Source organism: Carettochelys insculpta, chromosome 29 (genome assembly GCF_033958435.1).
Source record: "Carettochelys insculpta isolate YL-2023 chromosome 29, ASM3395843v1, whole genome shotgun sequence".
NCBI classification, from domain to species: Eukaryota; Metazoa; Chordata; order Testudines; family Carettochelyidae; genus Carettochelys; species Carettochelys insculpta.
Window position 1 is genome coordinate 15,493,462 of NC_134165.1, and position 11,006 is coordinate 15,504,467.

The window sequence follows — 11,006 nt, forward strand, 5'->3', positions numbered from 1 at the left end:
AGCCCCTGCTGCGCCCCGCCTCTCCCCGCGGCGCCCTGTGCCCCGACCCGGCCGTGGGGGCGCGTGGCCGGACCCTGCGGCTCCCCCGTGCGCCTGCACCTCACGGCCAAGTGCAGTGCGCCACCTGCTGGGGGAGAGCTGCACAGGCAGCTCCCCGGCCCCCACCGTCCCGCCGGGGCACAGGGGCACACGCAAGGCCGGGGCCTCTGAGTAGGGAGGTGCGGCCGATTCCCTCCGAGGCGCAGCAGAGCCAGCACAGAACCCAGGAGTCCTGTCCCCCAGCTCCAAACCACTAGCCCCGGTCCGCAAACTGGGTAGAGAACCCAGGAGTCCTGGCCGCCTGCCCCCTTGCTTGAACCCTCTAGGCCCCCCCGTCCCCGAGCTGGGAGAGAACCAAGGAGTCCTAGTCCCCAGCAACGTGCATTAACCATTCCACGGCCCTGCGACGGTGAGGGCATTGTGTTATGGCAGTGCAGCCCTGAGGGGCACGGCAGAGCCAGGGGAGGAGGGCAACACCCAATCAACACCCAGCTCTTACCTGGCCCTTTTACATGTGGGGAAACTGAGGCACACAGGTGGGCCTGATGCTTGCCCCAGGTTCCCCAGCAGAACAGAGCAAACCAGCAGTCAGGGAGCACTTTAAAGACGAACAAAATAATTTACTAGGTGATGAGCTTTTGTGGGACAGACCCACTTCTGCAGATCACGTGTCTGTCCCACGACAGCTCGTCACCTAATACATTATTTTGTTCGTCTTTAAAGTGCTACCTAAGAACATAAGGACATAAGAACGGCCATACTGGGTCAGACCAAAGGTCCATCCAGCCCAGCATCCCATCTGCCGACGGTGGCCAATGCCAGGTGCCCCAGAGAAGGAGAACAGAAGACAATGATCAAGTGATTTATCTCCTGCCATCCATCTCCTGCCCTTGTTATGAAGGCTAGGGCACCATACTTTATCCCTGGCTAATAGCCATTTATGGACCTAACCTGCAAAAATTTATCAAGCTCTTTTTTAAACCCTAATAGAGTCCTGGCCTTCACAGCCTCCTCGGGCAAGGAGTTCCACAGGTTGACTGTGCGCTGTGTGAAGAAAAATTTCCTTTTATTAGTTTTGAACCTACTACCCATCAATTTCATTTGGTGTCCCCTAGTTCTTGTATTATGGGAAAAGGTAAATAATTTTTCTATATTCACTTTCTCCACACCATTCATGATTTTATATACCTCTATCATATCGCCCCTCAATCGCCTCTTTTCCAGACTGAAAAGTCCCAGTCTCTCTAGCCTCTCCCCATATGGGACCCTTTCCAAGCCCCTAATCATCTTAGTTGCCCTTTTCTGAACCTTTTCTAATGCCAATATATCTTTTTTGAGGTGAGGAGACCACATCTGCACGCAGTACTCAAGATGTGGGCATACCATAGTTTTATATAGGGGAAGTATGATATCTTTTGTCTTATTATCGATCCCTTTTTTAATAATTCCTAACATCCTATTTGCCTTACTAACTGCCGCTGCACACTGCGTGGATGTCTTCAGAGAACTATCCACTATAACTCCAAGATCCCTTTCCTGATCTGTCGTAGCTAAATTTGACCCCATCATGTAGTACGTGTAATTTGGGTTATTTTTTCCAACATGCATTACCTTACACTTACCCACATTAAATTTCATTTGCCATTTTGCTGCCCAATCACTCAGTTTGCTGAGATCTTTTTGTAGTTCTTCACAATCCCTTTTGGTTTTGACTGTCCTGAACTTGGTGTCATCTGCAAACATTGCCACCTCACTGCTTACCTCATTTTCTAGATCATTGATGAACAAGTTGAACAGGATCGGTCCCAGGACTGACCCCTGGGGAACACCACTAGTTACCCTCCTCCATTGTGAAAATTTACCATTTATTCCCACCCTTTGTTTTCTGTCTTTTAACCAATTCCCGATCCATGAAAGGACCTTTCCTCCTATCCCATGACCACCTAATTTACATAAAAGCCTTTGGTGTGGGACCGTGTCAAAGGCTTTCTGGAAATCTAGGTATATTATGTCCACTGGGTGCCCCTTGTCCGCATGTTTATTAACCCCTTCAAAGAATTCTAATAGATTAGTTAGACAAGACTTCCCTCTGCAGAAACCATGCTGACTTTTGCCCAACAATTCGTGCTCTTCTACGTGCCTTGCAATTTTATTCTTTACTAGTGTTTCTACTAATTTGCCTGGTACTGATGTTATACTTATCGGTCTATAATTGCCAGGATCTCCTCTAGAGCCTTTTTTAAATATTGGTGTTATATTGGCCGTCTTCCAGTCATTTGGTACCAAAGTGGATTTAAAGGATAGGTTACAAACCACTGTTGTTAACTCCGCAATTTCACATTTGAGTTCTTTCAGAACCCTTGGGTGAATGCCGTCTGGTCCTGGAGACTTGTTACTATTCAGCTTATCAATTAACTCCAAAACCTCCTCTAATGTCACTTCAATCTGAGTGAGTTCCTCAGATTTGTCACCTAAAAAGGCTGGCTTAGATTTAGGAACCTGACTGCGGTTTGGTTTTGTTGGCATACAGACTAAGAGGGCTCCCTCTCTGTTACTATTCAGCAGACACAGGACTAGAATCCAGCTTGCTAGTCCAATGCCCTGGGCACTAGGTCAGGGTGCACAAAGTGGGGGGCATGAAATTTCATAAGGGGGGGGTGCAGCATGGTCAGCTGGTGGGGCTCAGACTCATTCATCTCATTAAAAACGTTGAAGTAAGTTACTGGTTCGATGCTGCTGTAGTCAGGGCTCGACACCGTTAACACGTCACATTCTACAGACTTATTTTCTTACGCCTGCTGGAAAGGCTAGTTGTTTATTTATTTCACATGAACGTACCCAACAGTCCCCTCGGTTTGGATGACATTAGATGGTGGGGGGGAGCTGTAAATAGCAGGGACGAAAAGTGGGGCCCAAAGTAAACAGTTTGCTCACTCCTGCACGAGGCCACGCTGCCTGCTGCAACACTTCCCAGAGGAGCCGGGGGAACTCTGGCTCTGCGGTGCCTCATGGGCCTGTCAGAGCGAGCTGGGGCAAGCTACCTGCCCAGGCTGGGGCCCTGTCCTGGTGAGCAGCACCCAGGGGATGAACCTGTGTGTACACAGCAAGGGGGCCAGGCCTCCTCCCTTGCTTATACTGCAGGACAGCCTGCTCCTAGCTTGCTTCAACCCACCTCCAAGAGGCACCCTGGCCCCTCCCTGCTTGCTTCAATCCACCCCACCCCATGCACATCGCTCCCTGCTAATGCACCAAGACCCTACCACACACACAGCCTGCTAATGCACCACAGCCCCCGTGCATGTCCCCCTGCTAATGCACCACAGCCCCCATGCACGTCCCGCTGCTAATGCACCACAGCCCCCGTGCACGTCACCCCGGCTAATGCACCACAGCCCCGTGCACACCCCCTGCTAATGCACCACAGCCCCCGTGCATGTCCCCCCACTAATGCACCACAGCCCCCGTGCACGTCACCGCTAATGCAGCACAGCCCCCGTGCACCTCACCCCGCTAATGCACCACAGCCCCCGTGCACGTCCCCCTGCTAATGCACCACAGCCCCCATGCACGTCACCCCGGCTAATGCACCACAGCCCCGTGCACACCCCCTGCTAATGCACCACAGCCCCCGTGCACGTCACCCCCACTAATGCACCACAGCCCCCGTGCACCTCACCCCGCTAATGCAGCATGGGGGGCGGGCGGCTCGCTGCCTGCTAAGCCCGGGGTCGTGAGTTCAATCCTTGAGGGGCCGTTTGGGATGGGGGGCGAACAGCCCCCCCTGGACTAAAGCTGCCGGATGGCGCTGGGAGCGCAGGGGTCCGGACTCGGTGACCTCGGAGGGCCCCCGCCAGCCCCGCTGTACTGCGTCACCCCGTGTGCGTCGCCCCCGCCAGGGGTCACCCCCCGCAGCTGCTCGTGCTGCAGGACCCCCCCCCACGCACCCTCCTGCCAATGCAATCGGCCCCCGCGTGCGCAGCGCCCCCCGCGCCTTGCTGCAGCCGCTGCCATGGCGACGGGCTGCAGGTCTCGCGAGGTTTGCCGCCCCCCCTCCCCAGGGCCTGGCGAAGCTCTCGCGAGATCAGCGGGTGCGTGCCCGGGGCCTGCTGCTTCCGGCCGGGGGGTGGGCTGCGGAGTCAGCTGGGGAGGAGGAGGGGGCGGGAGGAAGAGCAAAAGCGCGAGCCGGAGCCGGAGCCGGCACAGGTAGGTGCGGGGCCCGTAGCGGGGGGGCAGGTGGGGGGCGCACGCGCTGCAGTGGGGCCCGTAGCGGGGGGCGCACGCGCTGCAGTGGGGCCCGTAGCGGGGGGGGGCAGGTGGGGGGCGCACGCGCTGCAGTGGGGCCCGTACCGGGGGGGGGCAGGTGGGGGGCGCACGCGCTGCAGTGGGGCCCGTACGGGGCGGGGAGCCTGTGGGCTGAAGCGCGGGGGGAACGGGCCTGCCCATGTCACTGCCCATGGGGCCCTGGGAGCGGGGGTGTCCCGTACCCAGCAGAGGAACTGGGCCCAGTCGTCCCTCATCTCCGGAGCTGGGTGTCGGGGCAGCGTCCATGGGGGAGGGGGGAGCTCAGCACCTCAGTGGGGGCCACAGGCCTCCCCCCTGCTGCTGGGCAGGCTGCTCTTGGGGTCTTGTTTGCAGACCCCCCGAATGGAGGAGCCTGAGAGGCGGGGACTGCCCCATTCTCTGGAGGCTTGGGGGCTGCCTTCCTCCTGGGGTCCTTCCTTTCCCCGGTGAGGGGCAGGGGGGCCAGTGGGGAGGCCGAGAGAGCTGCACTCTTGCCCCCAGGCGGCTCAGTGAGTGAGGCCCTGGGGGGCTTCCTTCCATTATCCCGTGTGAAGAGCTGGGGGTGGAAGGCAGGGACCTGTATCATGCTTCGGTATTAGTCATGTTGGAGAGGCCCTGCCTTAGCGTGGGGCTGCTGGGAGCTCACGGGCACAGGGGGCATCTGAGGGGGCCCTGGCAGCACCTGCCCAGGGTTGGCTTGAGATGCAGACAGGCAGAAGGGAAGGATCAGGTGGCTGGCAAAGGGGTACCAGGGTTTGAGGGAACCTGAGTGGGGCAGGGGGAGCTGGTATCCTGAGAGTATGGGGTGACCTGCAACACCAAGAGGAAAATGCCCTGGAAGAGTGAGAGGCGCCCCTGCCCTTATCACTAGTGCCCCACATAAAGGCCTAGTGTTCTGGATACAAGGACGGGAAGTAGGAGCCAGGACTCCGGGGTTCTATTCCTAGCTCTGCCGGGGCCAGGAGGTGGGGCATTCTCCTGCTGACTCCATGGCTTTGGACAAGCCCTTGCCTCCATGCCTCATTTTCCCCATCCGTGCAGCGTGTTGTGCCTGGGCTGCACCCACCTCCTGGGGGCTCAGGTCTGCACACGCTGGGAGGAGATGTGCTTTGATTGGCTGGTGTGCAGTGGTAGGAGTGGGAGCTGCCTTTGCACCCCCTGTGTGATGGGCCCCTCTTCCCCCCCCCCCCCAGGAACCCTCCCCAGCCCACCTGTGCTGGCAGCATGGCTGTGACCCTGCTCCTAGGGTCCTTGGGGCTGACACTCAATGGGCGGCTGATCCAGCTGGCCCTGGTGGGCGCTGGGTGTAACCTGGCACGGCCGACCCCCAGCTCTGTCTTTCAGTATTGTGCCACAGGCAGAAAGCCCCCTTGTGGGACTGCGGCCCTGGCCTGGCGTCTGGACCGATCCTTCTCAGAAGTTGCCTGGAGTTCTCCCTGCTTGCTCTGGCTGTGGGGCTGGGCTGGCATAGCCTGTGGCCAGCAGGGCCCCACCCTGGCAGCTTAGCCCTAGCGATCCATGTGGAGTCGGGCTTGACCCACCATGTCATGGAGCCAGGCTCCTGGGGCGTGCGCCCCCTGCAGCCAGGTGCACTGGGAGGTGTCATCCCTGCATGCACCTGATGCCAGCTGGCCTTGCCCTTCCCACTGCCCAGGAACCGGCCTCGAAGCCAGGAGCGCACCTCCAGCCAGCCCCACAGCCCCTGCACCCTGCTGTCGCCATGGGCAACATCTTTGGGACCCTGCTGAAGAGCCTCATTGGCAAGAAGGAGATGCGCATCCTGATGGTGGGGCTGGATGCAGCTGGGAAGACCACCATCCTCTACAAGCTCAAGCTGGGCGAGATCGTCACAACCATCCCCACTATAGGTAGGGCTGGGAGTGGGGCCAGGCGCTGGGGGCTCGGACCTGCCAGCCCTGCCCCCATGCTCTGCCTGGTTTCTTGGGGTGTCTGGCTCCCCACAGAACATTCATCAGGGCTCTTGCGTCCTGTCTGCGGTGCGGGGGGTGGGAGTGGGGGCTGGTGGCTAGAATAGGATAAGGCTGGGAGCCAGGACTCCCGGCTCTAGGGAGGGAAACATGGAGATGTCCATATCCCATCTCATAGAACTGGATGGGGGTCTGGTGGTTAGGGCAGTGAGGGTGGGAGCCCAGATGCCTGATTTCTGTCCCTGGCTCTGGGCAGGGAGTGGGGTCTAGTGGCTAGTGTGGGGACAGGGGTGGGAAGTTTGGAGCCCGAACTCCTGTGTTTTTGCTCAGCTGCGCTGCCCTTTTGGAAGCAAGTTGCTGATCTGTGCCTTAGTATCCCCATCTGTACAATGGCCCTGCCTGTTTTTCCTCTGGCCCCTGAAACATGCCCCCCACCCCACCCCTCTTCCCATGCTGCATCTGAGACCAGAGCCTAGAGACCCTGCGTTGGCTGGTGCTGAGCAGGGCCCTTCACCGGCAGAAATCCTTGGGCCAAACAGGCAGGGCCAGTCTGTGGTTAACTCTTCTCTCCCCCACCCCCCGCAGGGTTCAATGTGGAGACGGTCGAGTACAAAAACATCAGCTTCACCGTGTGGGACGTGGGAGGCCAGGACAAGATCCGGCCCCTGTGGCGGCACTACTTCCAGAACACCCAGGGTACTGTGGGCACCCCCCTCGACTCCCAGCATGCACCCGGGGTGGGGGGGTGTCCTGTGCCCCTCCCCTGCCCAGCAGTGAGCTCCAGCTGGCTGAGTCTGCGGGGGCAAGGGGGGATGGGCTGGGTAGGGGAGCATGCCTGGCACGTGCTGCCCTGCCGTGGGGTAGAACTTCTCAGCTGGGGGTCAGTGAGTCCCACCCCTTCCCCCAGGGCTGATCTTCGTGGTGGACAGCAATGACCGGGAGCGGGTGAACGAGGCGCGTGAGGAGTTGATGCGGATGCTGGCCGAGGACGAGCTGCGGGACGCTGTGCTCCTTGTTTTCGCCAACAAGCAGGTGGGTTCCCCACCCAGCCCCGGCCCCCAGCTGCGCCTAGCGTGGAGGGCAGAGCTCAACTCTCCGTAGGCAGTGACCCACCATCTCCAGAAGAGAGCTTGGCGTCGGTAAAGGTTCAGAAAAGGGCAACAGAAATGGCGAGGGGTTTGGGCTGGGTGCCGTATGCAGTGAGAGTGCAAGGACGGGGACTGTTCAGCTTAGAAAAGAGGAGGCTCGGGGGGCGACAGAGGCCTGTAAAGTCATGACAGGTGTGGAGGAAGCAAACGGGACCGTTACGTACGTGCTCCCAGGGCCTAAGAAGGAGGGTCACCAATGACACGGACGGCAGCCGGGTTAAAACAAAGCAAAGGGAGTTTCCCTTCGCGCGGGGCGCGGTCGGGCGCCTGTGGAACTCTCGCCAGAGGGGGTTGGCAGAGCAGGACTGTGTTGGGGTTCGGACGAGAACCAGATGGATTCAGGGCGGGTGGGTCCGTCGGTGGCTGTTAGCCAGGCTGGGCAGGAATGGAGTCCCTGGCCTCTGCTTGTTGGGCTGGGAATGGGTGTCAGGAGAGGGATCGACATGTGCTGTTCCCTTCCTGCCGGCTCCTGGCACTGTCCGCTGTCGGCAGCCGGGCGGCTGGGCTGGACGGGCCTTTGGGTTGAGCCCACCTGGCCATTCTGCTGTAAAGTGACCAGTGCTGTGGAGTCCTGTGGGGCAGTCTGGCGTGTAACCCCCCTGCCCTTGGCTGGCCCCCTATCACGGGGAGGGGCAGAGCTGAACTCTCTCTAGGCAGGGTGCCCCTCACCATGGAGTCCTGTCGGGCTGGCTCATAAACCTCCACACACACTCTGCCCCCTCCCCAGGACCTGCCCAATGCCATGAACGCGGCAGAGATCACGGACAAGCTGGGCCTGCACTCCCTGCGCCACCGCAACTGGTACATCCAGGCCACCTGCGCCACCAGCGGGGACGGGCTCTACGAGGGCCTAGACTGGCTGGCCAACCAGCTGAAGAACAAGAAGTGAGCGAGAGCTGCCCGTCCCCACCCCCTCTCAGGCTGGCAGGACCTGTGGGGTCTCTTCCCCTCCCCCTCTCGTTGGGTTTTGCTTTCTGTCTGGCACCGGTTGCTGTGGGTTTGATTTGGGGTCTGGGTTCTGGTCCCCCTGGGGTTTGCACGGATCTCAGTGTGTGTGCGCGTGTGATGACTATATAGATATATAAATATATATGGGGGCAGGGGTGTCTGCTGCCGTGTGGGGCAGGTTCCCTGCTGCCTGGGGCTGCAGCTGGGGGGCCACGGCTGCCCCACACGTGGCCGTGGCCTTTCTTTTGTGTTGTTTTTATGTTGTTCTTGGTGCCCTGTGATGTGACTCTAAACACGGAGGTGAATTCCTCAAGGCAGCTTTAAGCTTTCTGGGAGGTGGGGGCTCCCGGGCCTGTGCTGGGGGGGGCGGCTCATCACATTCCATCTTCCAACCCCCCAGGGGCGGGGGCCTGGAATCGCTTGCTGGAGCATCACCCCCTGCTGGCAGCTTGGCTCTGTCCCAGCCCCACTGCTGCGTGGCCTCCCCCAGACGCCAGTCGCTGGGGCTGGCTCACGCAGTCCCTGCTGGAGGGGGGGAGCGGCAGAATTAGGAGCATGGTAAATTGCCCCGTTCCCTACGGCCTCAGAAGCTGCCAACTGCTTAATGCAGCCTGACCTCAGGCCCCTGCGCTGCCCCGGCTCCCCCGACAGCCTCTGCAGCTGCTGGGTGGTGCCCCAGAGCGAACAACCTCAGCGGGGCCTGAGGTTCGTGCCCCTCCACCACCATGTCACTTCCAGAGCAGCACCCCCTTGTGCCCCCAGCAGTGGGGGGCTCCCCCTTCTCCCGCCTGGCGGCAGTGGGCTCTGTCTGGCTGAGCAGGACCTGCGGGGGACCTCCCGCGGGGCGTGCGCAGGCCTGGCGGCGGGAGCCTGAGCTCAGGCTGGGCCCGTGGGGGTGGTGGTGGTGGTTGGCAGGCTGCTTAGCGAGGAGTGCGCTCACCCCACTAGCCATGCATGCTCCTTCCCCCGCACGGGCAGCCGCCTCCCCGGCCAGCAGGGGCGGCCCTTAGAGCCCCCACTCCCCGCGGGCAGCGCAGTGATTGTACCAAGAGGTCTGCCCCGGGGGCTGCTGGGTGCAGAGCCTCGTACTGTCAGCTCCTCCCCAGCACGTGTTTCTACCCCGGTCTGTGCTCGGTGTGACGTGTCGCCCTGGGACGTGGCCCATGTGTCGAGTGCCCTGGCCCTGCTCTCGAGCTCTTGGCCACACGAGGACTCCTGTACCCCATTGAATATTAAACATGTTTTATGTAGTGCTGGTCCCCTCGCTTCCTGCACCTCCGCTGGCTGCCAGAGAAACGGCCGCCCCAAGTGCTGCTCTGGGGGCAGGAGCCCAGGCTCCTGGCTTCTCTCCCCAGCCCTGGGAGGGAAGTGGGGGGGAGCTGGGATCCCTGGGTTTTAGTCTTGGCTCGGAGAGGGGGCTGGCAGGTAAAAGTGGGGGAGGGAGCTAGGTCCCACCCCCCCCCCGCTCTGGGTAGGGAGGGGGGAGCCAGCGGGTTAGAACAGGGGCAATGTGGGGGTTGCTGGGACCCCAGCTTCTCTCCCCAGCTCTGGAGGCCAGCGGGGGATCAAGCAGGTTAGAGCGGGGGTGGGGTCACTGGGACCCCTGGGTTTTAGCCCCAAACCAGCTGTGTGATGTGTCTCCCTTCCCAGCTGGGCTGAACCGGCGAGGGCCCGGATCTGGCGTAAACTGAGCCCAAGCCACGCAAGCCTCCAGCACCAGCGGCTGGGCCGCCTGATGGACAGGCTGGGGCTGACTTTAATTAGAAAGAGCTTAGGGGCGCAGAAGGGGCAGGGAAATCTGGTGCCTCGGCTCGCTCAGCCCCCGCCCCGGCCCGTTTTGAAGGGGATCTTGGCTGAGATGGTAAATCCCATTAGCTCTAATCCTGGCTGGGGGAGCAGGCGGAGCCGTTCCACATGCTGATTTGAAACAAGTGGGGGCAGGCACTGAGTGCCCAGCCCAGCCCTGGGGGTTGGGGGGCTGCCTCTGCAGCACAGGGTCTGGCAGCCAGCCCCACAGCTCTTGGTGCAGGACTCCAGCTCTGCCCCCTGCTGCCTGTGGGATCCTGAGCTGGGCTGGGGGAGGTTCGGGCATTCACTTGCCCCGTTCCCTGTCCTGCTGCCCCCTGCAGCGGTGCGCCTCAGGCCTGTCCGTGGGACAGGAGGGACCTTCCCTGGCTGGCCCCGGGTGAGGCTGCACTGCTGGGCCCGAGAGCCCCGGTGGTCGTGGGACAGCAGGCAGTGGGTAAATGAAAACCACCAGTGGCATGAGGGCTCCCAGGCAGGGAGAGACCAGCCGGGCCTGGCCCAGGAGCCTGGACAGAGGTGCTGGTGAGACCAGCCTGGCCCAGGAGCCGGGACAGAGGTGGTGCACAGAAGGGAGAGCTGGTCCCCGCCCCCCAGGCACTCACAGGGGCTTGCTGCCTGCACCCTATGGGTGGGTGCTGTGGCCCCCTGCCACTGACCTCTGTCCCAGCTGTTTCTCGTTGAGACGGTGCTGCAGGGGGCTGTGGGACCAGCCCTGGGTTCTGCCAGTCGGATCTGACCAGAGAACCCTCTGACGGGGCCCAGCTGGAGACCAGGACGTCCCGCACCCGCTCTCGGCTCTGCTGGGCCAGACCCCGCTCCGGCCGCTGAGCTGTGTCTGCTCTAGGACTCTTACTGC

General features: G+C 60.9%; 1 protein-coding gene across 1 annotated transcript; it reads left to right on the top strand.

Annotated features, from left to right (window-relative positions):
• Positions 1-4,141: 4,141 nt before the first annotated feature.
• ARF3 (ARF GTPase 3) lies at positions 4,142-9,594 on the top strand. Its single transcript, XM_074979985.1, has 5 exons — positions 4,142-4,242; positions 5,975-6,188; positions 6,834-6,944; positions 7,156-7,280; positions 8,124-9,594. The coding sequence occupies exons 2-5, from the start codon at positions 6,041-6,043 to the stop codon at positions 8,283-8,285; spliced, it is 546 nt and encodes a 181-aa protein (XP_074836086.1). The 5' UTR covers positions 4,142-4,242; positions 5,975-6,040; the 3' UTR covers positions 8,286-9,594.
• The last annotated feature ends 1,412 nt before the right edge of the window (positions 9,595-11,006 follow it).